At 44.8% G+C, this 27,514-nt stretch overlaps 1 protein-coding gene across 2 annotated transcripts in view; it reads left to right on the top strand.

The window, feature by feature from the left end:
* The first annotated feature begins 12,145 nt into the window (after positions 1–12,145).
* PDGFRL (platelet derived growth factor receptor like) overlaps positions 12,146–27,514 on the top strand; it is a 53,265-nt gene continuing 37,896 nt past the window's right edge. The window contains exon 1 of one of the 2 annotated variants that reach the window (XM_034772408.1): positions 12,146–12,334. In XM_034772408.1, coding sequence (XP_034628299.1) covers positions 12,280–12,334 — 55 coding nt within the window. In that variant the 5' untranslated portion in view covers positions 12,146–12,279. Of the gene's footprint in view, positions 12,335–27,157; positions 27,253–27,514 lie in introns of those variants that run through there. The other variant, XM_034772409.1, reaches the window with a different exon arrangement.

Here is a 27,514-nt window from a genome sequence, read left to right as displayed (position 1 = left end):
AAAGCAGACCTACTCTTATTTGCCTGTAACAACTGGGACATAATGTGTGGGACATCATAGAGTGAAATCCTGGCTCTACTGAACTCAGTGGGAATTTCTGTAATTAGTACTTATGTATAGCATTTCTAAAAGCTTTCTTCTTCACAGCTAAATTCCCTCTTCCTCCTCGTCCATCATATGCATATTGTGGGGAGGGGGAGGGTTGGGTCCATTTCATACATTGCTTCTTGACAAGAAAACAAATGCCTATGGTACTAGAGTTCCTTGCACAGAGAAGAGGAGGGTGGACATACTTGGAGGCAAAGCTTTTATTTACATATATTTATTTTCAATCCTGAGAGGGTATTTTCAGGGATGATAGGATTTAAAATTTGAAATATATCTATTTGCAAAGTCTGGGTTTTTTCCCCTAAAACAAATGTTTCAGTTCTTTATTACCCTTTAAATAAATATCAGTGATAGTAGAGCAAGCAACCATACATAAACAGCACAGTGAACATGGTTCTGATGTCCAAAAGCCAGGAAGCAAGTTGTTATAACAATACTGAATAAATAATTAATTTGAACATAATGAACAATATCTTGATGGTGTTCTTTTCAATGTAAAAGCAAAGATTTGTGTTACCTATCAAAGGTACATAATCATTTAAATATTTTTAGCGTATATAGGCTTAAATAGTTGAGAAGTATCACTATTAGTTATTATAAGTGTCACTATTAGTTATGGAGGATTTCAAAATGTGGAGTTATTTTGCCCAAAATGTTATTTTTAATTAATAAGTTCCCAATAGTAAGCAAAGAGCGTCCAGAATGCTTCCATTGACTAAAGGAAATAGATAGTCCTACAATCTAAAGGACAATATTGCTGAAGTACATTATGCTGTTAGCTTTCTCCTTTACTCACTGTAAGGCAAAACCCATTGAACACAGTTTTGACAGGTGTCTTCAAAGACTTATGTTGTCTGATATTAAAAATCACCTTTATACTTCTACAACATCTAGAATTTATGAGACGGTGGAAAGCCATTTTCTGTGTGTGTGTGAGCAGCATTGGATTCTTGCTACTTTTTAGCTATAACATGCACAAATCCTGGTGAACACAAAAATATAAAAGCTTCTTGGCACAGAACCAGAAATGTGTTGATACCGTACAGGGGAATTGGTTCTTAATGTTGAGCTTGTTCCTTTACTCCTCAGTTTGTATTGGATTGTGGATATCTTGCAGTATCTGGAATGGAGGGAGGGGTGGATTTGTGCTGTTGCACCAGTGGCCCCTACTGGCCATTAACAACAAGAGGTTGCATGCTGAAAAGAACTCCACTCCCTTTTTTCCTTGACTGGAAGGTACTTGGTTACCTAGTGTACTCCAGTGAAATTTCCAGAGGACAGTTGCTGGGAGGTGAGAGCCCTATTAGCTACCTTTATTTCTCTGAGAGAAGCATATGAAAAGGAAAAATACCTTCCTCTTACTGAGACTGAATAAATCCTCTAACCTTAGCTATTATTGTCCTAAGGATAAATACTCACCCTTACGTATGGTTAATCTTGGGAGGGTCTTGGTGTTGGGGGAAGCTGATTAGCAATGTAGTTTGGGTGGGGAGAAAAGGCTAGGAAAGTGGATGGAAAGCAAACAACCCAATAAAAGTTTGTGTGAGTAGGTCGGTGCAACTCTATTATCTTCAAAGGAATGAATCTGACCCTATGTTAGATAACAACTTTTACTATTACTTTTCAGCAAAATAGAAATCAAAGTTCAGATGTTGGCTTCCTTTTTTTTTTTTTTTTTTTGGGGGGGAAGCATCTTTTAACTTACATGATGGGATGTTTCTGAGTTAGAAGCAGTTTTATCTGGATATAAAGAAAGACGCTATTAGACTTCTGGCATCAGTGGAAATTCCTTTGTCTCAGCTTTGAGGATGTTACTACTAAATGGATTCAAAATACTATCTGTGTAGAGGGAAACTGACATTATTCTCTGCTTATATTTGTTTCTACAAAATGTGCATGTAACTAATATATTTTAGAAAATTTAATAGTATTTACATTTTATTAATCATTGATGCTTCAAGAGGTTTTTTTTTTAAGTCCATTGATTTAAGGGGACCTTTGTGGGTAGAGAGACTTGCAGACTTGGGCTCCATATATTTATAAAATTTCTAATATGAAATCACAAAATATTAATACCTTTTTATAAAGCTTATTAGATGGTGTGTATTATAATGTTTGCCTTAATCCCTGAAATGCTAGGAATTATGTTTAACTGTGTGTCATGGGACAACCAGTGACCCACCAGGATGGGTTTAATGTTTTTTTGTTTTTGTTTTTTAATGTAACTGCTTTCTTCAGACTTTTAAAATCAGGTATCATAGAGAACAGATTTTAGATGTAGTTGGATGGGCCTGTCACTCATCATTCAGAATGGTGCAATTAAAGGAAAACTCCAGTGACTTATTACACTAAAATAGATAGATAAATGTTTACTAAATAAGAATATTAACACAGGAATTTTCAGAGCTTTTTAGAAATACTTATCAGTTTCAATATCTTGTTAAATGAATGAAAAAAAGATGTCTGTCTCAGTTAGGTCTAACATTTCAATTATACTTTCCATCAGGGGCCCATTTTGATGCAGAGTAGGGCAGAAACATCATATTCACCATTTGAAATTATTAGTAATACAAGACTCTCAAAGCTTTTGGGAGGAAGCTAGAAATAACTATTTTTAAAAAGAATTTATTCAGCTATTTGTTTAATCACCTTTTTAAGTATAGAACTTTTTTTACAACAGCTCTGAAAGTTCTGCAGTTCTGTGACCTAGAGGGAGGAGTCATTTACTTCATTGCACTAAACTTGGTTGATTGAAGGGGAAGAGGGGAATATCTGTGTCTGTCTTTAGTCCTTGATAATTTAATCTTTGTAATTCAGTGTAGCGATTAAAATAATTTCTGTGTTGCACTGCAATTTTCCTTAAAAGGGACACTGTTAATAACACTTCTGACTGAAAAGTGTTACCTATTATTGCTACCTAAGATTTTGACAAATCTTGAAAGACTAAAGAATTTTTTTTTCAGTTTGTTTAGTTTGTGTGTATTTGACAGCACTTTGTGTATAAACAGTTTCCTCTTTTGTTTGCATAGATATTTCCCACAACAACAGGGGAGAAATAAAGACATTTAAAAAATAGTAAAATGTGATTGTACAGATATCACAGGGCTCAGAAGCAGGCATAGTACCAGAAATCAGTTTTAACTTATTATTTTAGTTGACTTAGTCTCAGCTCCCTTCTCTAATGTACAAAGATAATTCTCTGTTTAGTTAATGATGGTGCCTTTACTATTAGGTAGCAAAGTAATATCACTGTAAAAATCAAGTAAAATATATGCATTAGGTTTGCTATCCAGTATAAGCCCAATACTGCAAGGTTCTAGCTGCCCTCAACTTACTTTTGCCTTGCAAGATCCAGCCATGTAAGGGACAACAACCATACAAATTCTTACATGTGAGAGGTGTTTAGATAGAAACATGTAAGAAACGGCATGTAGAAAACAAATACTCAATGTGTGTGTGTGCATGTGTGTCTTTATATTTACCTAGAGATGAACTGAAAACTCTAATCCTATGGAATGAAAGCTTAGTCTACACATTGCTTTTTAAAAAACATGATTAATAGTTATTGTAACTTGTTCAGTATCTATGCAAATGATGTAGTATTGTCAAAAATCTGTTGTCGCAGGTATCTTTTATTTTTATGGAGAAAGCTATTGCTATATCTGCATTGGTAGGTTCTTTTGGTGCAAAATAGCCTTATTCTATGTAACTGTTATGCCTATGTCACTGTAAGTTGCGGTTTCTTTATTTTAACTGCCAATAAAGTGTTAGTGGCAATACATCAAGGGATTGTTTTGGCAATATGATTAGGTTAGGTATTTAGACAATTATCCTTTACATTTAACTAAGGGGTTGTACAGCTGTGCTGTGCAGTAACTGCAAATAACATGAATAAGTCGCACACAACACACACAGTAGTTTTTATAGATATTTAATAAAGTCTTAGATTGTGAATGAATATGTTGTCACCCCTCGCTCCCAAGCTGTCACTGCATATGCAGCAGTATGCCTTTATAAAGGCAGAATTACACTTTAAAGTAATAGGGCTCTACCAAGTGCCTATATTGGCTGCACACCATGCATCCTGGAATACTCAAAGATTTAAGCAGAAGAGGTGAAATCTATCACAGTGCATTAAGCAAGCACAAGGCTCTGCATGCCACTTAAGTAGTACATGATGTCTTCAACACTGGGATGCCTTTCATACTAAATGAATTTAATTCACATATGTATTTACCTTTTTTGGTCACAAACGCTTTAATGCTTTTAGGCCCTGATCCTGCAAAGGGTACACATTACAATGTGCAATGTACACATTGAAGTCAATGGGACGACTAGCAGTGTGTAAAGTTAAGCATGTGTGCCAGGATTTGCAGGATCAGTCTTACTCCTCAACAGGTTATTCACAAAATGTAGGATACTTATTTCTGTTTTAGTCTCCTGTAGCTTTAATATTTTATTTCCTGATATGTGCTTTTTGAGGGCCTCTTCATTTTCACAATTGGCTTTTCCAAAACTGATTGCAATCATGTCTCTTCTTCCCCCCCGAACACAGTTTATGATTTGATTCTAGGAATTATTCAGACACTAACCAAGTTAAAGGACATTTGTACAGGCATGCATAAGACTGAACTGTATGCATAAATGCTGCGTTTTATTGTCTGCTGGGCAAATTCTCATGTCTTGAGAACGTTTTCATTCAGTCCGTCTCAGGCAAACTCCCACTGAAATCAATATAAGTTGGGCAGAGTCTGGGTTAAGGTTAACGGGATTTGGCCCTGTATTGCTTAGGAGGATTTGTTTTCCTTTAGTGTTGGCAGATTGGAAAGCATTTAATATATTTGTTTAATACATTTTAAAATACTTTTGTGTTTTATCATTTTTGAAAATGCTAGTATTTCTGTCTTTTGGAACTTTGCTCCATCACTGTTTATATGTACATTGCAGTAATTATTTCAAGTGTATTTTATTTGCTGCTGTGCATTTAAATGTAGATAAAATGATGCAGCTTCATATACAAATTTAGATTTGTGTCATGCTTTAGTCTAAAAAACCTAATTTGTATTAATGTAAAAATGTGTTTAGAATGTATGTAAGAATCAAAATACTTTATGGTGCTTGGGTTTTTCACTTTTGCAATAGAATATCATCAGTATTTTTAGTTGCTATAGAAGTTATGATGGAAATTATACTGCTGCTGATTTATTCACTGTATATATGCTTCATAGGACAACAATCATGCATTTGTTCTATATTTTTTAAAATAAAGTTAAAAATCACTTGCATGTACTGGATATAAGTTTCAACTTTATCTTGTGTTCTAAAATGATTGTGGAGGTCTTTGTACAAAAAATATACCATAGATTTTACTAAGTAAGGTAGAATGATCTACAGTAACTGAAAACCATTCAGTGTGCATTATGTGACTCCTGTTATCAAATGTTACAACTTTATAAACTGCTTCCAGTGTAGCATAAACTCATCTATGATTTTAACATGTATTGCATAATAATATATATGAGCATTCTGTTGGACAATAAGCAGCTGTTTTCTTGCTAAAAGCTTTTATTTTTCAAGAAGGTAGATTGGATCAAAATGGATACAACATGAGGTAGTCATGAGACCAGAGTACCATTCTGCCTCTATCACAGACTTACTACATAATATTCAGTTAAAGAGGCTTGGAGAGCTATGACAATTAAACCAACCTGTTACCTCTCCAGTTGATTGAAACCCTATTCTCAGACAGGGAACAACACGCTGCACCAACTCAAGATCTGCTCTTATTCTGGGGAGGAGTCCCACTCTTCTGATCTGGGGTGCGACACCATCTCTGTTCTCTCAACAATCCTTTTATGTCCTTACCGACAAATTTTATGTCCTTACTGAATGGAAGCATCAATGAGAAAACACACTAAGCAACACACTAAGTAAATTCAGAAGTCCATCACTGCACCTACTTCCTTGTCCATTTGATCATAGATCCTGGACCAGGCTCAAGAGGCTTCTCTCTAGCTCAACCACAGTTGCCATAACTATGCATCAGCTTGGCCTGGTTTCCTCTCTGCACTGTGACTCTGGGGCAGTGTTGCAGATAACAACTCATGTGGTAGAAGAATGCCTGACCTGACATCTGGAGGGTGGTCTATAACACCTAGCTTCTCCTGATACAGAAATCATCCTCTGGTTACAGAACCTGGTCATCAAGCTCTGCCTGCATATGAGAGAGAGAGAAGGTCACAGGCTAAAACTTACAAAAATGGCCTGTGATTTCTGGTGCTTCCGTTGTGGGGTGCCCATCCTGAGACACCATGGGACTGATTTTCAGAGGTGCTGATCACCTACAGTCCCCATTAAACTTTAGCTGATGGACAGTGTACAACACTTCTGACGATGTCTCAAGTTGGGCACCCAAGCTTAGAGACTGCTTTTGAAAATTTTGGCCTTAAACTTGTGTCTCTCCATTTCCCTTTTTTAAAAATGGAGACAGCATTTATTCAGCATCGTTAAGTGCTTTGAGTTCCTCAAATGAACAAATATATACAGCGTTAATACAATTTCACAGATCCTCATGCCTAAATCCCATTGAAACTGATGGGAGTTAGGTACCTAAAAACCTTTGAGGATCTGGGACAAAGTGTTTTCTAACATAAAAATAATCACTAGACAAAAGATTTATATTATTAAATTTTTGAAATACCTTTCTTCAAGAAATTTCTCAAAGTACTTTATAAGCTTTGTGATTCTTCTGGGTAAAAGATCCTACATAAATGAGAAAAATACATCTGGTTTAAATATCAAGCAAAAGAGTGAGCTACATCTTCAGCTGCTGTGAACTGTTAAAGCTCTATTGACTTCAACTTGTCTTCAGTTGCACAGTACTGTCTAATTCCATGCTGGTAGGTTATTCTATTACTGAATAAAATGGTGCAGTGCTACCTACTAATTGCCAGCATCACCTCCTTTAGCAAGTGAGGTTTGCTTTGGAGTTTTGTCATCCAAGGCCAATGTCCTGTAAGTCTGAATGAAATCATATTTCAAGGTAATATGGCTACAGCTGAAAATTGGTAATTAAAGGATATGGGCAGTTAAGACTCATGTATATAGGAATTTCAAACGTTGACAATGGTTCTCATTGAATATACTGAGCCACAACCTCTTCTGCAGCTTCATCAATTGGAGAGTTGTAAAGAAGTATGACAGCTATTTTTATTTCTTTTAATGAATAATGTTAAATCGCAGATTGCATAGTCTACCATAAAATTGTTCAGACATACATTCAACAAATTAAAGAGAAAACACATCATAAAGAGTTGGGGCTAGGGATGCAAAGTCTTGGCAGCAAATTTCCAGTGGTACACAAAGTTCTTAAACTCAGATAATTCCACATAAAATGATAGCTACTTATAAAATGGGTTGTAGTGTAGTTTGTAGATAAACTAAAGATTTAAGACAAAATCTAATCAGTGTATCATATAGATATATTAAAGCTGATTATTCTTGAGCGAAATCCTGGCCCCACTGAAGTCAATGGGAATTTGGCCATTAATTTCAAAGTGGACAAGATTCAACCCTTTGAATTGAGTAATTTTGCAAGTAGAAGATTTAAATTCTAATGCCACAAAGACTTCAGTATGACTATTTACATGCTTAAAGTTAATCATGCATGTAAGTTGTTGCAGGATTGGGGCTGTTGTGGGTGATTTATATTTATTACTAAAGTTCACTGCTGTTAACATAGTCCACTATACTATGATCTTCCAGAAAAGCCTGGAAGCTTGAATTTCTAAAACACTTTCTCTCTTGATGTGTCTGATCACTATTTAATTCTTGCTTCAACTAAATGATATAGCAGATGCTTCAAAGTAACGGAAACATTACTTTTTACTTGGCCATTTTCATGTAGGAGATGTAAAATAAAATCTGATTACAATACAACCTAGTTTTACCCAATACATATTAATATTAAATTCAATAATGTAATGTTAAATGTATCGTATTACCTTTCCAGATTTGCTTACTTTCAAAACAATGAGATATTTTTTCCAAGTGATATTACACTTAATATATTCTCTACTACCATCCATTTTGAAATACCTTCCTATTTAGGCCTTGGGACACGGGGATAAAAAATAGGAAACCTGACATGAAAAGTCTTTTAGGAATCACACTAATATTTCAGACAAGAGTGGAAAACTCCAAAAGACATTCAAATACATTGTTAGAAGTGAACCTGTAAACATTTCCAAAGTGAATTGTTGTGTTTAGTTTCATATGTCTTTTGAGCTGTCAGATCCAGATCAATTGTCTGAAAACTAAGGTTTATAATTCTTTTAATAGAATATATGATACAAAAGGAAATTGTGGATTTTACTTGATATGCTAGAGTGCCACATGTGGCTCTAGTTATCTACAAACACAGCAGAAGATTAAGGATCCTAGAGTTTATGGCTATTTTAAGATGCAGCAATGGGTTTTCTGAAATGCAAGTGTAACATAAAAAAATCCAAAAATATCAGAGCTTGTTTAGATTAATGCTGCTAGTAAATTTTGATGGACAATGGGCATTGCATGTAATGGCAGAATTTGGTTCTTAAGATTCGGATATGTCAAAAGTAAGAGACTTGTGCATCAGCAACAGTGTTTATAAGTTCCAATCAGTTACTAGTGCAAAACAACTGAAAGCAGGAGGCAGGTGTTACTGATGACAGAGTTTCAAGTTAAAGGGGTTCAACAGGTGTCACCAAGAGACTAATTTGGCCTGCAGATCCTTTCTTACTGGTGATTTGCAAGAAGCAAAGAACTCAGTATGACTTTCAGATTTTACATATTTATAGGGCTGTTAGAAACAAACTAAAGCAAAACAATTTATGTACTTATGAACATGGAACCCTAATATGCCATTTTATAGTTACTTTTCAGACAAGACCTGGGCTTAAAGAAAATGGATGTCTCTCACTGACTTGCTCAACACATTGCAGCCTAAACTGCTATGCTTGCCACTGGCTCTTTTAAAGTCTTCTTTACAATATAAAGAAACAGATGCCTTCCATTTTCCATCTCTATCATTTTGAGTAGTATGTTACTGCTCAATCAAGCTATAGGTAACACAGGGATAAAATCTGCCATTGCAGACAGTTATGTGGCTCCCAAGGGTGTGCCATGACATCTTTAATTAGGGAACCACGGCCAATGGGAGCTGCGGGGGTGGTGCCTGTGGGTGGGGGCAGTGCATGGAGCCTTCTGGCTACCCCTCCGCCTAGGAGCCAGAGGAACATACCACCACTTCCCAAAAGTGGACTTCCTCCAACCCTGGGAAATGCCAGGGCCACCTGAGGTCAGTATCGCCCAGAACCCCCACCCTGAACTCCATCCAATGACTTAGCCCCCTGCCCCAGCTCAGAACCCCCTACTGCACCCCAACTCCCTCCCAGAGCCCGCACCCCAACTCCCTCCCAGAGCCCACACCCCTTGCACCCTAAACCCCTCATCCCTGCCCCCATCCCAGAGCCCTCACCCCCCCTACACCCCAACCCCCATCCCAGAGCCCCCTCCAACTCCCTGAACCCACCCCCAGCCTCACCCCAGAACCTGCACCCCCAGCGCAGAGTCCATACCCGGTCCTTCACCCCAACCCTGTGCCTCAACCCACAGCCCCCTCCCACACTCCAAATTCCTCAGCCCCGATCCCCACCTAGAACTCCCTCCTACACCCCAAACCCGTCATCCCCAGCCCCACCCCAGAACCCGCACCTCCTCCTGACCCCCTGCCTCAGCCCAGTGAAAAGGAGCCAGTGATAGGGTTGCCAGGTGTCTGGTTTTCAACCAGAACGCCTGGTCGAAAAAGGATCCTGATGGCTCCAGTCAGCACCGCCAAACGGGCTGTTAAAAGTCCGGTCAGTGGTGTTCCGGGGCAAAGGCAGGCTAGTCCCTGCCTGTCCTGGCACCAGTGCTGCACCTCAGAAGCAGCCACGGGTCTGGCTCCTAGGCAGGAGGGCCACAGGGCTCCACGCACCGGCTCCACACTCCAATTGGCCAGGAACTGCACCCAATGGGAGCTGGGGGAGGGGGCGGTGCCTGTGGGTGAGAGCAGTGCATGAAGCCTCCTACCCACCCCCTTGGAGCTGGACTTGCTGGCTGCTTCTGGGGCACAGCACCAGTGCCAGGACAGGCAGGGAACCTGCCTTAGCCCTGCTGACGGGAGCCACTTGAGATAAGTCTGACCCCCAAACCCCTGTCCTGAGCTCCCCCAAACCTGGACCCCTCTCCTGTCCCCCAAACTTCTCATCCCTGGCCCCACCCCAGAGCCTGCACCCCAACCCCTTCCCACACTCCAAGTCCTTCTGCCCCACCCCATGCCTGGAGCCCCCCCCTGCACCTCAAATCCTCAGCCCCACAGCCAGAGCCCTCACCCCCTCCTGCACCCATACTCTAGCCCAATGAAAGTGAGTGAGGGTGGGGGTGAGTGAGCCACCCACAGAGGGGGAATGTGTTAAACTGGGGGCAGGGCCTCTGGGAAGGGGAGGGATTACGGTGTTTGGTTTTGTCTGATTAGAAGAAAGTTGGTAACCCTAGCGAGTGAGGCTAGGTCTACACTACCCGCCTGAATCGGCGGGTAGAAATTGACCTCTCGGGGATCGATTTATCGCGTCCCATTGGGACGCAACAATCGATCCCCGAATCGACGCTCTTACTCCACCAGCGGAGGTGGGAGTAAGTGCCGTCGACAGAAAGCCGCAGAAGTCGATTTTGCCGCCGTCCTCACAGCGGGGTAAGTCGGCTGTGATACGTCGAATTCAGCTATGCTATTCACGTAGCTGAATTTGCGTATCTTAGGGTACATCTACACTACAGCGGGGAGTCGATTTAAGATACGCAAATTCAGCTACGTGAATAGCGTAGCTGAATTCGACGTATCGCAGCCGACTTACCCCGCTGTGAGGATGGCGGCAAAATCGACTTCTGCGGCTTTCTGTCGGCGGCGCTTACTCCCACCTCCGCTGGTGGAGTAAGAGCGCCGATTTGGGAATCGATTGTCGCGTCCCAACGGGACGCGATAAATCAATCCCCGAGAGGTCGATTTCTACCCGCCGATTCAGGCAGGTAGTATAGACCTAGCCTTAAATCGACTCCCCTCTGTAGTGTAGATGTACCCTGAGTGATGGAGGGTCCGAGGATGGAGTGCGTGGAGGCGGGGCCTCAGAGAAGGCGTAGAGGGGCAATGGTATTGTTGGTTTTCTGCATTTAGAAAGTTGGCAATGGCAACCCTACTACTAAGACACACAAGAAGTTTTTACTGAACAATTTTTGCACTAAGCTGTTCCACCCTGATGGAGTTCATGCCCAAGCAGACTTCACGCCACCAGCTCGGCTCTCTCACTGACAGTTCAATTCTACACGTTCAGGGCTTCGGCTGTGCAACCTTTCCCAGTGGGGCTCCACCACAGCGGGTCATCCCTGCGGTGTGACCCCACCCGTAGAGCGCACCAGGGGCGAGCTCACGCACTGCAGAGGACGCCAGTTAGTTCTACAGAGCGCGTAAGTGGCCGGTGCTGACGGAATCGTCCCCGCGGCTGGATCCAGCGCGTGAGCCACCTGTGGAACCAGGTGTTTAAATCCTGAGTGTCTGGGGCACTTAATACCCGCGTTGCATGGACAGGCGGCAGGAAAAGTCAGCTGGGGACACAGGCGCACAATATGGCCCGCGCTGCCGCTAACCTGTATCATTCCATGTGTTTACCAAGTTCTGACCCCGGGAGGCTTCCAGCGGCGGTCGGGGATCGACGTCTCCCTGTTTTATTCTTCCTCTCCGGAGACCCCTGCGCCGTAGGGTCACTCCACGTGCTGCAGGCTGGGGCAGCCCAGGTGAGCGATGCCTGGCACAGCAGGTTTCGTCGGCGCTGGCTGTGATCTCGGGGGGACCGGACCTGCCCGGCTCTCATGTGCATGCCGAATGGCCCTGCTCCGCAGCTGCCCAGGGGCCCTAGGGCGTGGCAGGGCTGAGTGCTCCCCTAGCAGCCCTTCCCCGCGCGCTCATACTGGGGAGCTCGCTTGGTGCAAGGACGGTGGGCTCCGGCGAGCTCCTCCTCCGGCTCTAGCTCCCCCTCCCTGCACTGGGAGCTTTGCAGCGGACTTTCCAGAGTCCATCCCCCTGTCCGCGTCTGCTCCGACATGAGGCTGTGGGTCCTGCTGAGCCTCCTGCTGCTGCACGAAACGCTGCAAAATGGTGAGTCAGCGGGCTGGGGGCACCGGCTCCCCCTTCAGCCTAGCCTCCCTCCCTTCCCCTCGTTGTTCCCGCGGCCCAGCGAGCCCTGAATCTCGCGGCGGCCCAGCCCCACTGCCCTCGGGAGCGCACTTGGCTCGCTCCCCCACTGCTACCCCCGGCCCCTTGCTGCCCTTCCCCTGGGTTAGCGGGCACAGCCGCTGTTTGCATGGGGCGGGGGGCATAGTGTACGGTGCTGTACAAACAGCGTGTCCCACAGTCCTGCCGCGCCTCTTCTGCCGACATGCTCTGTTCAGCCCTTTCCTCGCTTTTCTCCTGCTTATTTCCACTGTTGCCTCATTTCATTTATTGCCTCCTCCGCTCCCACTTCTCAGTGGCTCCCTTCCTCTCTTCTCAGACTGCACAGACCAGGCAGCCCTCACCCTGCCTAGGGAACATTTGTCTCCCTCATTTTCCATAAATCAGCTGCACTTTCTCCCCTTCTCCCTCAGACGTATCAATAGGTGTGTAAACAGGGCTGGGTTTGCAATCTGCTTGAATTCCTGCAGCTGGCTTACTATTTCCAGGGCTTTGCAATTCATGTAAACGTGTCCACTTTTAGGTGGGAGGTGGGGTTACTTGGTATTCCCACCCATCTCCAATAAGGAGTTGATTTCCATCTCACAGCAGCCCAGAAAGGACTTGGAATGGGAGGAAGAATCCTGGAGCTGTTAGCCATCGAAATGAGTTGTCAGGTTTAAAGAGTGCAATTCTCTCTGTGTCCCATCCTGCACAGCTACCAGAGCCCCAGTTTCTCCTCTTCTCCAGATGAAAAACAGATTATGCTATTATACAATCTCACTGTTGCTGCCAACAACCTGGCTTTGGTTTTTCTTGCATTCATGGGGACTGACCAAAAATATGGCTTCTTTCTGCACTGATCTTTTTGGGAAATAAAAAGTATTAGCAAAAATGCCAAGCCTCTTTTTATTAAGCACAAACTACAAGTCATTATTTAAGATGAGAACAGAAATCTTTTTTTGTCCTGAAGGGGAAAAAAAGTTAGTGCTGTACATCGTAAAGAAGAAATGCATTTAGTACATCTGTTGTGAGTGAAAACCAAAAAAGCATTGGTACAAGATGCAAATCTTAAAAGTTGCTAGCAAGATAAGGCTCTGCTCAGATTAAAGGGATTCAGAAAACTAATTTATGTTTTGTGTAGGTGAATACTAGGATACTATCCCAATCCTCAAAGTTATTAAAATGTTTTCAATGTTGTTTTGCTGTCTTCCATATCAGTATTAAAGAGCAATAGCATTCTAGGTAAAGTATACAGTTATTTTTTCAGGTGTTATTTTTGAGAAATGACTATCTTAATATGGAACAACACTTATTGCAATATAATCATCTAAAACTTGTGGTTAACTACGTCATTTGTTGTCCACAGAGATTAACTGCAATTAACTTGTATCTTCACGTAGTTTTTATGTATCATCCTTGTGAAAGGACATCAACTTTATTTTAATCAAATTTCCTTTTCAGGTTGTGGTGTTTGTTTTTGTTTGGTTGGTTGGTTTTTAAGTCTGCAGCTGGGATAGGGAAATTCACAACCAGCCCTGTCGGGTAAATGGCCAAAGTGATGCTGCCCCTGTCATTCAGGGCTTGTCTCTATGGGCATACTGTTTTGGATTAGTTTGACCACTCTAAATACACTGAATTAACTATAGTGAACTGAAGCACATTCACACTTTGTTATAATGGTTTAAGGTACTTCCCTTGTATCCCATTGTGTCCATGTAGCTCCATGTGCTGTTTTGAATTAAGCATACAACATTCTAGGCAGGTATCCCATAAGAACTGCCATATTGGGTCAGAGGTCTATCTATCCCAGCATCCTGTCTTCCGACAGTGGCCAATGCCAGGTGCCCCAAAGGGAATGAACAGAACAGGTAATCATCAAGTGATCCATCTCCTGTCGCCCATTACCAGCTTCTGGCAAACGGAGGCAAAGGACACCATCCCTGCCCATCCTGGCTAATAGGTCCATCAGTGGCTATCTTCCATGAATTTAGCTAGTTCTTTTTTTAACTCTGTTATAGTCTTGGCCGTCACAACATCCTCTGGCAAGGAGTTCCACAGGTTGACTGTGTGTTGTGTGGAAAAAATACTTCCTTTTGTTTGTTTTAAACCTGCGGCCTATTAATTTCATTTGGTGTCCTCTAGTTGATGTGTTATGAGAAGGAATAAATAACACTTATTTACTTTTTCTACACCAGTTATGATTTTATGTGATTATGCATGCACCATGCCATGTTCTACTGCTCAGCTGTACGCATTATGGGATTCTTCTTGTAGTGAATTGTGGGTTGCCTACTGGAATCCACAGGAATTCTGGGACTTGGGACCCGGGACCCAACTCTCCTGGCAATGCATAATTAGGGTTGCCAGCTTTCTAATTGCAGAAAACCAAACACCTGGGCCCCACCCCTTCTCCAAGGCCCTGTCCCCACTCACTCCATCCCCCCATCTCTGTCACTTGCTTTCCTGCATCCTTGCTCATTTTCATGGGGCTGGGGCAGTGGATTGGGGTGCAAGAGGGGGTGAGGGCTCCGGCTGGGGATGCGGGCTCTGGGGTGGGGCTGGGGATGAGGGGTTTTCAGTGCAGGAAGGGGTGTTGGGCTGGAAGGTGGAGTGGAGGGGTTTGGAGTGTGAAAGGAGGCTCCGGGCTGGGGCAGGAGGTTCAAGTGTGGGAGGGGCATAGGTGCTGATTCCATGGGTGCTCCAGGGAAAAATTAGTGAGTGCTCTGCACCCACCAGCAGCCAAGTTCCCCTCACCCCCCACCCCACCTCCTCCTCCCCTGAGCGTGCCGCATCCCTGTTCCTCTGCCTACCTCCCAGTGCTGCCCGCTGTCAAACTGCAGTTTGGCAGCGTTAGCACACTCCGGGAGTGAAGGGAAGAGCAGGAATGTGGCACGCCCGGGAGGAGGTGGGGACGGGGTGGGGATTTGGGAAAGGAGTTGGAATGGGGCAAGGAGGGGGTAGAGTTGGGGGGACTTTGGGGAAGGGGTTGGAATCAGTAGCATAGCTGGAGGGGTGCAGGGGAAGCAGCTGCTTCCCCCTCAGCACATTTTTCAAAAGCTGTGCCTTAGTTAGGCGGGGTTACCATGGTGCCAGCGGCGGGGCCCATGCTCCGCTGCCACGCCCATCAGCTATGTTTCCCAGCAGGAGGGAGACAGCTGATCGTGTGGCAGGCAGGGAGGGGAGGGTAAGAACTGAGCTCCAGCAAGCTGGGCTCAGTGGGAGGAGCTGGAAGAGAGGGGCTTAGCATACCCAGGCTGATCAGCTGTGTCTCCCATCAGGAGGGAGACAGACTGCTAATCGGGGAGGTAGGGAGGGGAAAAGAACTGAGCTCCAGCAAGCTGGGCTCCTGGGGAGGAGGAGAGGCTGGGCCCTTGGGGAAGAAGGGGGTCCATTGGGGCATATCCCCCTATAGGGAGCAGGGGCACCCACCCGCCAGCCAACTGTTTATGGGGCCCTTGGGGGGCCACGAGCCATCAGCTGTTCGGCCGGGGCGGGGGCAGTACGGTAGCTAGGGGAGTGCTGTTTAGCTGTTTTTTGGCCACCAGCCAATCAGCGAGGGGAACTGCTCCTGGAGCAGGGGCTGAGCTAAGAGACCCCACTGGTGAGGTGCAGCCCCTCCTCCTTCTCTTACCTGCTCCTTGTGGCACTGTGGCAGGTGTGCTTTCTCTGGCTCTGCAGCAGCAGCACCTAACCTCTCACCCAACTAAAGGCAGCCAGTAGCAGCAGCTGGGGAAAGTGTATTTCAAAGGGGGTCTTTCTTGTGGTGAGGGTGGCGGGGGATGGGACTGGGAACCCCCCCAGGTGGCTGTAAGAGCCAGCACCTGGCTGCTGGTGGGATGGCAGTCTGCATGGTGGGGGGCAGGGGGCTCAGCCAGAGGCATCTCCAAAAACATCCCCTGCAGCACAGAGAGACTGAGAGTACCAGCCCCTGCCGGGCAGCTGGACCAGGACAGGCATGGCGGGGGAGGCGCGTCTCCTGTGGGGTGTGGTGTCCCTGCTTGCCATCCCTTCCCAGGCAGAGATGCCTGCCTCTCAGAGACAGTGGCCATGTAGTGCGCTTGGTTCCCCCTCCCTGGCATCTTGGTGACTGCCACTTAGGGGGTGAGGGGTGAAAGGGAAGAGGCAGTGGGGAAGGGATGGGGTGGGGGATGGTGATAGGAGAGGAAAACTATCGGGAAATCTTCATAGCAGTACAATCTCTGCCTTGAGGGTGTGGATGGAATTGTCTCCCAAGGGACGACTGGAACTATCTGCTGTGCTCTCTGAGCTGAGGGGTGAAAACGTTATATGTGTTTAGTCCATGTGCTCTGGCAAACACAAGTCCAGGCACCATGTTGGGGGGCAGGGAGAGGTAGCCTGATTTTCCCTCTCCTATCAGGGGAAACCTGAATTATCTCCTAAGGGAAGGGCTTGTCTTGTGATCATGTTGGGAGGAGGATGGGGGGTATTGCTGAGTGCCAGGGTTGAGTAATTCTCTGGTGATGGTGGTCATTAAATTACTAATTGTCATTCACTTGCTGCACACAATGGCTGGTGATGGTTGTTTAACATCCATCCAGCCATTTGGTCAAGTGCCTTGTTTCTTGGGAGTTGCCTTCTGTAACTTCTCTAATTTCATCCCACTCTCCTGTGAGTACAAATTCTGGTTCTAAGGACCTGGTGCCTGGATCCCATATTGCCTTGTACTGGGATTGGGAATTAGTGCCCTGCAACTCCTCCTATTGTGCCAGCATAGATCCTGCTGTTAGTACAGCTATTTGTAGGTGCTTTTGTGTTTAGCTGAACCTTTGGACTCAGTTTAGTGGGGATGGACTCAGAGACTGAGATCTAAACTGACACTACTATCCTGCTGTGTGGATCCCAGTGTGCTTGTACTGTGACGGTTTGGCATGCACATGTGGCTATATTTATCTCATTGTGCTGGTACTACTTCCTTGGTGTGATGATCGTGAAAATAGTGTCCTGGTGTGATGGTGGTCACTCTGTGCTGTTCATGTGAATCTTGCATTTTTGTATGCTGTGTTCGTGTAGCCCTGTTGTTCCCAGGAAATTAGAGTCACAAGGTGGGTGAGGTAATAGCTTTTATTGGAGCAACGTTTGTTGATGAGAGAGAGAGAGACAAGCTTTGGAGCTTTCCTGGAGTTCTTTCTTCCTGAAGAAGAGTTCTGTGAAAGCTCAAAAGCTTGTCTCTCTCACTAACAGAAGCTGGTCCAATAAAAAATATTTTACTTCACCCACCTTGATATATATCACCCCCCCCATATTATCTCACCATTTATCCTAACCTTTCGAGATTGTACCACATTTTTCTGACCTTGCCAATAAGTAGCGCAGTTGCAGAACGATCCTTTAGCCGACTTAAACTTATAAAGTCCTACCTGCGCTCTACAATGGGTGAAGATAGATTGTCTGGGTTGTCTTTGCTCTCCAATGAAAGACAATTGGGTACTGAAGTAGATTATAATAAAGTAATAGATAACTTTTGCTAGAATTAAGCTTAGACGAAAGAGGCTGTTGTAGTTGCTTCATAGATTATTATATTGTTTTGATCTTCTCTTTGAAATATAAAATAAGTAAATAACGCGTGTTTTTATTTTATATACAATACTGTAAACCTTTTTATATTTTAAATGCAAAGTAACACACGTACTTATCAAACAATATCATTCTTGTGTTTTTAAGTACAAAATAAATATGTATAACAAATTTAAAAGTATGTAACTAGTAATTTGATATGGTGGCGGGTGGCGCCTTTTTTTGGTGTGTTTGCTCCCTCTGATGTTAGAACCTGGCTATGCCACTGGTTGGAATGGGAGCAGGGCAGGGGTGGGAAGAGGCGGGGGTGGAAGGGGTGGAGTGGGTGTGGGGCCGGGGGCAGAGGGCGGTTGAGCACTCACGGGGAAGTCGGTACCTATGGGAGGAGGTGAGGGCTCTGGTGGGGAGTGCAGTCTTTGGGATGGGGCTGGAGATGAGGGGTTCAGGGTGTGGGAGGGAGGCTCTGGGCTGGGGCAGAGGATTGGGGTGAGGGTTAGGGCTCTGGCTGGGGATGCGGGCTCTGGGATGGGGCTAGGGATGAGGGGTTTGGGGTGCAGGAGGGGGCTCCAGGCTGGAGCTGAGAGGTTCAGTGTGTGGGAGGGGGCTCCAGGCAGGGGATTGGGGTGTGGGAGGGGGTGCAGGCTCTGGGAGGGAGTTTGGTTGCGGGAGAGGGTTTGGGTGTGGGCTCTGGGTGGTGCTGACCTCAAGCGGTTCCCAGCCAATGGGAGCTGCAGAGCCGATGCTCGGGGCGGGGGCAGTGCGTGGAGCCTCCATGACTGCCCCTCCGTTTCGGAGCCAGAGGGATATGCCAGCCACTTCCTGGGAGCCGCTCAGAGTTGGGCAGGGAGCCTGCCAGCCCTGCTGCGCCCCCAACCGGACTTTTAACAGCCCGTTCAGCAGTGCTGACCAGAGCTGCCAGGGTCCCTTTTCGACTGGGTGTTTTGGTCTAAAACTGGACACCTGGCAACCCTACCCATTAATCATCTGTATTTTGCCAGTGCCATTTTCAAAATGCTGTCAGGCAGCATGGAGGACACATTGCTGACTACCATGATCATGACAGTCATCATTACTATGAGCAGAATGATGCACATGTATTAGCAGTTGAGTGGGCTTTGGTCTTGGGCTGTAGATGCAGCAATATGGCTACAGCTGTTGCTGGAGGAAAAGGATGAAATCGAGCAGTTACTTCCACAGGGCATCTTGTTGGAACAGCTTTACTTGGAGTGCAGTTTCTGAGCTCAGTCAATGAGCACTGATTGGTGGGACAGAATAGTGATGCAGAACTAGGGTGACCAGCCATGGTGGCATAACTTCAGGATGTGGAAGGCTAGTTTCCTAGAGATCTATTCAGAACTGGAGCTGCAGTGGCAGAACATCAACATGAGAGTTCTCCTTAGCATGGGGAAGCGTGTTGTCATCACTTTTCTGGAAGTTCACCACCCTGATTGCTACTGGTCATTAGCTAACTAATTTGGTGTTGGCAGATGAACTGTTGGGGCTGTTTGCTGTGCTATTCAGAGGGTGCAGTTGTGCTGGGTCGTAAAGCTTGGCAATGCACAGGAAGTTGTTGTCTTTGTACAGATAGTGTTTCTAGACTGTAAAAAGGCTACTGCTGCAATCTCCATTCCTATTCCTTGTTCCCACAGCAGGCCCAAGACTTGGTCACCAGGAAGGAGTATTTTGCCTGGTTGATCACTGTGGAAGGTTCACCAATATTAATGTGGGGTAGTATGGGAAGGTCCACGGTGTCAGAATCTTTAGATACTCAGGCCACTTTTCTGGAATGAGCAAAGAAATCTTTGCTCCCCAGTCTACTATGGACATTTAATAGGATCATGATTCCTTCCAGCATTCTGGGAGATCTAGCTTACCCTCTGCTTCCCTGGCTTATGAAGTCTTTTACTGAACATCTGGGTAGGAGAATGGACCTGTAGCTGCAAGATGACTGGAGGAGTTCATTTGGAAAACTGCTGGGAAGGTGGAGGTTCTTCGTGACAAGGTTGGATTCTTCTTGTCATTATGTGCTTTGTATAAATGGTTGCTGTGTTTTGCACAGTATCTGTGACAGCAAGGGAGAGGGCCTCACCGATGGGTGGAAGGGAGAGGTGGGGAAACTTTCTGAATGTTATGAACAGCCAGAGAGCGCAAAATGCTCCAACTGGTTAGGGATGGTTAGGGTCAGGGATGTGTTGTGGCTAATGAATGTACTGTAACCAAGGACATGACTACCATGTACGTGTTGTGGTTTTTGGGGGAATTGATACTGTGGGGAGGATGTTATGTAATTAAGGGGAGAGCTGTTCCTCAATGAAACTTTTCAGCCAAGTTGTACAAAATACCTGAGGTATCAAAACTACTTGAATAATAATAAAAAAGTTAGACTATAGTGTAAGCTTAAGAGCAGTGGAACTGTGGCATGCCCAAAGAGTTGAGTGCTCTCATACGTGTGTAGGTGAGGTGTTAGAAATTGTTCTGCTTCTCCAGTGGGATTGATTGGAGTAGGAATGGTCTGCACTTTTTGTGAGCGAAAGGGAGGTCCAAGTATGGTATATTCTTCACAGTTTGCAGGACATGGCTAGGTTGTGGTGCTGTGCATGGCCTTTGCAACAAAATGTGTGTCAGCACAATTGTTTGCCTCTGTATTGTGCGCATCATGTCCCTTTTCAGGGCCGTATACTCCCTTCCAAGTCTGTGATTGCTCTAGGAAACTATCCCTTGACCCTCTGCCTAACTAGCCCTTTCTTGGAATGCAGTCACTATTTCCCTGGAAATCTTCTTTCTTGTCGTCTTTTGCTTCTCAGGCTCTTGTATGTGTGGGATACAGCATCACAGGTGATTAGGGAAATCAGAAAAAGCACAAATAGTTATCCCAATACTAGTCTCCATACCAACAATGATAAAATGTCATTCCCATTTGAACTTCCCATTTTGTGGTTCATTTTGAGATGGTGAGACACTTTCTGATTTACTTCCTCTTTGCATAGGACCCCTCTGCCAATGCTGTGGGGGGACTGTGGGTGTGGGAGGAGGGTGAAGGACATGCTAGTACTGTAATTGTATGTCTGTCTCTGCAAGATGTTGTTACACTGAAGGATGTTACCCTGAGTTGAGTCCCCATGAGATACAGAAGGGTCTTGCTCAAATGGGCAATGGGCAAATCAGGAAAATAGCAGCACAGCTATTTATCAGGATGGTGCAGGAGTGGAAGGGAAACAATACCTATCTAGGCTGCCCTGAGAAGGCTGCATTGTCTTGCAATATGCTTGCCAAAATATTGCACTATCTTTGCCTTATTCTCTTTTAAATATATGTAGATTAGCCCAAAGTAAACTGCAAAATAAACGTTACCAATAATTGGTTTGAACACAAAAGGTTAACACGGCTGAGGGAATGATTGAAAATAGCCATGATTGCCTTGCAGTCCTCATGTATTTTTTTTGAATGTATGTGTCGTCTGATTTTGGCAATTTTATTACATAATTTTAATGCACTGCTTAAACTGTGATCAGAGTACATTTTCTACTGCTTTCTTTTGTTTCTGTATCTGCAGCTACAGTAAAGATACGTGCTATGCAATGTATTTGATTTATTTTTACCCCCGTGGTACTGACCTCTTGAATGGAAGGGGGGTGAGGGGAGCTGTGGCCAACTGGGAGGGAGAGCAATCATCCAGCAGCTTGGGGAGCAGGGTTTTGGGGTGTCACATCTGGCCGATAGTTATGGGATTTGATACTTCTATAGCTTTGTTTCAAGTGCAGATAGCATTTTAGGGGTGAGGGTGGAAGATGAAGAGGGTGATAAAAGCCATGCAGGTGGAGAGAGGCTCCTAGATCTGTCCAACATAGTGCATGGGGGTGGGGGAAGTTGTTTAAATTCCCATATATGGTTGTATTGTAATACAGCACATACTACTGCTACTACTACAGTTTCAGGCTGGCAGTATTCATATGGTTCTTGTGTAATCTGCCAAATCACATGATCTTGGCTGCCTCCTCCTGGTCTGACTGCATGATCTACATGGTGTGTTGAGTACTTGCCATGGTATCTTGTGGTGACGACGCAGGAAACAGAACGCCAGGTTTGTTGGTAGCCAGAGAGCTTTACAAGCCTCCTGCAAAAAGCCTCCCAGGAAAACTTTTCCTGGGGTTTTTATTTCTCTCCTTACTTTGTTTACAACTCTTCTTAGTGGTTACATTCTTGCGCATAGAAAAGCCAGGCAGTATACATGCACATAAGATAACGAACCCATCTCTTGAGCGCGTGAATGCCAGCTGCGAGGGTACAATCAAATCAGCCAAATAAGTTTCCCAAACACAAACGCTGGATTGAAGGTCACTCCTGCCTCGTAGCCATGGGAGCAGTTTGCCGCGCCCGTGGGCTGGCGATTTGGGAGCTATGCATCCCTACAGTATCTAGGGTGCTTTGTGGAAAACTGTTCACCACATAATGTAATAGATTCCAAGGCCAGAAGGTCTGACCTCCTGTACAACCCAGGCCATAGACATTCTCCAAAATAGTCCCGAGAGCATATCTTTTAGACAAGCATCCACTCTTGACTTGAAAATTGTCAGATGGAGAATCCATCACAATGCATTAACCATGTTCCAGTGGTTAATTACCCTCACTGTTAAAAAAAATTATGCCTTCTTTCCAGTCTAAATTTTTCTATCTTCAGTTTCCTGCCATTGGATCTTATTATATCTTTCTCTGCTAGATTGAAGATTTGTTCCCCATGTAGATACTTGTAGACTGTAATCAAGTCACCCCTTAACCTTCTCTTTGTTAGAGTCAGAGCTCAATCTATTTTGCTCATCACTGTGAGGCGTGTTTTCTAATCCTTTAATCAGTCTCATGGCTCTTGTCTGAATCCTCTCCAATTTATCAATATCCTTCTTAAATTGTGGACACAGAACTGGACACAGTATTCCAGCACCAGCCACACTAGTGCTAAATACAGAGGTAAAACAACCTCTTCTGCTCCTACTTGAGTCCCCTGTTTATGCATCCCAGGGTCACATTTGCTGTTTTGAGTGCAGTGGTGGCATCGCATGCAAAAAATGTGGACCAGGTGCTCACAGTATGGGCAAATAGTGGGAGCATTACTAGAGGTCTTGTCCTTGTCTCCTGTCTTCTGCTTGAGCACCTTTGGTTTGACTCTGCCTTGGGGCTGGCTCAGTGCCTTCATTTGCCCACAGTGTTTGTAGATGTCTGCATTCCGGTGACTGTTCTCCTGCTGGGTCTGGAATATGCAGGTCTCCAAAAAAGGCAATCAAGCCAGGAGCTTGATGGAAGCCCACAAAGTACGGAGTTTCAGGGGACGTGGTTACTGTAATGGGTATGTGGTACTGGCTGTGGATACAAGGCACTTTAATGAGAACAAATTATAGTAAAACTGGATTAACCTCCCCATGTTGATAAGACCTTAGACACAACAGTCATGAAGGCTGGGGGCTTAATTTCTAATCACCAAGCACCTCTCCCAAAAGATTCCTATTGGCACAGTATTTGTCACAATGTCAGTACAAGTAGTGTGACTGACTATGCATTAGTTATTGACAGACAAAGACACTTATCAGTGCAGAGAGGAGGTTAAACCTAAGGGGTCTTACAGAAAGCAAAATGGATTAATTGTGCATCATTCTTGAGACAAGTAAAAATATGGTTCATGGGCAGGATCCCCTGGGAGAATAACATGAGGAGGAAAGGAGTCCAGGAGAGCTGGCTGTATTTTAAAGAATCCTTATTGAGGTTGCAGGAACAAACCCTCCCGATGTGTAGAAAGAATAGTAAATATGGCAGGCGACCAGCTTGGCTTAACAGTGAAATCCTTGCTGCTCTTAAACACAAAAAAGAAGCTTACAAGAAGTGGAAGATTGGACAAATGGCCAGGGAGGAGTATAAAAATATTGCTCAGGCATGCGGGAGTGAAATCAGGAAGGCCAAATCACACTTGGAGTTGCAGCTAGCAAGGGATGTTAAGAGTAACAAGAAGGGTTTCTACAGGTATGTTAGCAACAAGAAGAAGGTTAGGGAAAGTGTGGGCCCCTTACTGAATGGGGGAGGCAAACTAGTGACAGAGGATGTGGGAAAAAAGCTAATGTACTCAATGCTTTTTTTGCCTCTGTCTTCACAAACCAGATCATCTCCCAGACTACTGTACTGGGCAGCACGGTACAGGGAGGATGTGACCAGCCCTCTGGAGAAAGAAGTGGTTCAGGGCTATTTAAAAAGCTGGACGAACACAAGTCCATGGGGCCGGATGCACTGCATCTGAGGGCGCTAAAGGAGTTGGCGGATGTGATTGCAGAGCCATTGGCCATTATCTTTGAAAATTCCTGGTGATCAAGGGAGGTCCCAGATGACTGGAAAAAGGCTAATGTAGTGCCCATCTTTAAAAAAGGGGAGGAGGAGGATCCAGGGAACTACAGGCCAGTCAGCCTCACCTCAGTCCCAGGAAAAATCATGGAGCAGGTCCTCAAGGAATCCATTTTGAAGCACTTTGAGGAGAGAAAAGTGATCAGGAACAGTCAGCATAGATTCAGCAAGGGCAAGTCATGCCTGACTAACCTAATTGCCTTCTATGATGAGATAACTGGCTCTGTGGATGAGGGGAAAGCAGTGGATGTGTTATTCCTTGACTTTAGCAAAGCTTTTGATACGGTCTCCCACAGTATTCTTGCTGCCAAGTTAAAGAAGTATGGGCTGGATGGATGGACTATAAGGTGGATAGAGAGCTGGCTAGATCATCGGGCCCAATGGATAGTGATCAATGGCTCCATGTCTAATTGGCATCCGCTATCAAGCGGAGTGCACCAAGGGTTGGTCCTAAGGCCGGTTTTGTTCAATATCTTCATTAATGATCTGGAGGATGGCATGGATTGCACCCTCAGCAAGTTTGCAGATGACACTAAACTGGGAGGAGTGGTAGATACGCTGGAGGGTAGGGATAGGATACAGAGGGGCCTAGACAAATTAGAGGATTGGGCCAAAAGAAATCTGATGGGGTTCAACAAGGACGAGTGCAGAGAATCCCATGCACTACTACAGACTAGGGACTGAGTGGCTAGGTAACAGTTCTGCAGAAAAGGACCTATGGGTTACAGTGGACGAGAAGCTGGTATGAGTCAACAGTGTGCCCTTGTTGTCAAGAAGGCTAACAGCATTTTGGGCTGTATATGTAGGAGCATTGCGAGCAGATTATGGTACGTGATCATTCCCTCTATTTGACATTGGTGAGGCCTCATCTGGAGTACTGTGTCCAGTTTTGGGCCCCACACTACAAGAAGGATGTGGAAAAATTGGAAGGAGTCCAGCAGAGGGCAACAAAAAATGATTAGGGGTCTGGAGCACATGACTTATGAGGAGAGGCTGAGGGAACTGGGATTATTTAGTCTGCAGAAGAGAAGAATGAGGGGGGATTTGATAGCTGCTTTCAGCTACCTGAAAGAGGATGAATTTAGGCTGTTCTCAGTGGTACCAGATGATAGAACAAGGAGTAATGGTCTCAAGTTGCATTGGGGGAGGGGAGGAGGAGGGGTTAGGTTGGATATTAGGAAAAACTTTCCCACTAGGAGGGTGGTGAAGCACTGGAATGGGTTACCTAGGGAGGTGGTGGGATCTCCTTCCTTAGAGGTTTTTAAGGTAAGGTTTGACCAGGGCCGGCTCTAGGCACCAGCAAAACAAGCTGGTGCTTGGGGCGGCACATTTTTAGGGGCGGCATGGCCAGTGCCAGAATGTCGCCCCTAAAAATGTGCCCCGGCCGCCCTAGCTCACCTCCACTGCTGCTGCCACGGCGCGCGAAACAGCTGATTCGCGCGCCGCTGCTCGCCCTCCCTCCCAGGCTCTCAAGTTGTTTCGTGCACCGCGGCGGCTCGGGGTCTCCCCCTCTCCTCCCTCCCAGGTTTGAGAGCCTGGGAGGGGAGATCCCGAGCGGCCGTTTCGCGTGCTGCTTCTCCCCCTCCCTCCCAGGCTCTCAAACCTGGGAGGGAGGAGACTCCGAGTGGCCGCGGCGCGGGTGCCGCTTCTCCCCCTCCTTCCCTCCTAGGCTTGAGAGCCTGGGGGGAGGAGGCAGGGCTGGGGATTTGGGGAAGGGGCGGAGTTGAGGCGGGGCCGGGGGTGGGGTAATTAAAGAATGGGGGAGGGGGGCAGCCAAAATTGTTTTTGCTTTGGGCGGCAAAAATCCTAGAGCCAGCCCTGGGTTTGAGAAAGCCCTGGCTGGGCTGATTTTAGTTGGAGATTAGATCCTGCTTTGACCAGGAGGTTGGACTAGATGACTTCCTGAGGTCCCTTCCAACCCTGATATTCTATGATATTGAAAGCATGCAAACTGAAGGCCTGCTCCTGTGAATAATTCCACACATGAGTGACTTTGTTCATGAGAGTATCTTACTCAGTTATTCACGTGTTTGCAGGATTAGAACCTAAACTGAACGTGCCACTAAAAGTTAGCTTCATAAACTGACGAAGTGACAATAAAATCATGTGGCTGCACAATAAAGGCCCAATCCTGCAAGCATTTATGTACAGGATAACTTGTGTGAGTAGTGCCATTTTTGCAAGATTGAGTCTGTAAGGCATGTACCCCCTCTTTGTGATTATGTTATGGCTTTGGTTGGTTTAATAATCGATCCCCACTTCATTTAAGTGCTGTGGCAGAAGGAGTTTTTAGAAGGGATTTGAAGGTAGCAAAGGCAGTACCAGAGTGTGGTGGTTTTTTTTGTTTTTGTTTTTTTCCCCACTGACTTGATTTGCTGCTGCACGTCTACTGACTTTGCTTATCGTTCAAGTTTTTGTTTATTTCATTAGATTAATATTTACTGGCCAGACATCCTCAGTCCAGAAATGTTCTTGAAAGTGGACACTTTAAAAACTGGCCACCAGTTTTGGATGCTTCAATTTGAGACACCTTATTTTAAAAAGTCTGAGCACCCACAACTCCAGTTGAAGTCAATAGGCACTGAAGGTGTTAGATTCTCTATCAAGTCCTAAGAATTTCCAGTTGGGCACCTGTGATTGATGGCCATAATTGAAAAATCTAGCTGTTGCCTTGGAGATTTTTAAATGTCAAATGTATTATCACTATAAAGAAACTCACAACATTTAACAAATGCACCAAAAAATCAGCAGTGATCTGTAAACTTCCTGATATTTGTTATGTGGCACCCTTCTTTTAACACACATTGTCTGCAAAATTATACAGAGGTGTAGGAGTGGATGGCCACATATGACGACCTATTTTAAGATGCAAGACTTACTTTCAATTCACCACGTGACTAAGTGCATGACTGAACTGACAGCTTTGACTGAAATTATCTGAGACAAAGGTATTTGTTCCCATGTTACATTGAGTTCTGATACCTTTCATTTATTTGTCTATTCCTATTAATTGTGTTACACACAGAGACAGATTTTCCTAAATATTAAGAGCAGTCTGTATTTTTCTGGAACATGTGACATTCGGTGGTTTAATACTTAAATTTCCATGAGAGTTTGGAATTCTATGACCCCAATCAATTTTTCTATGCTTTCCTTGTATGAAGGCTGATCAAGGTGAGCTTCCAGGAAGGAAAACTCTTTTTACATAAA

Source organism: Trachemys scripta, chromosome 5 (assembly GCF_013100865.1).
Source record: "Trachemys scripta elegans isolate TJP31775 chromosome 5, CAS_Tse_1.0, whole genome shotgun sequence".
Classification (NCBI taxonomy): Eukaryota; Metazoa; Chordata; order Testudines; family Emydidae; genus Trachemys; species Trachemys scripta.
Note: the sequence above shows the minus strand (reverse complement) of the source record. Positions and strands in the feature narration are given on the sequence as shown.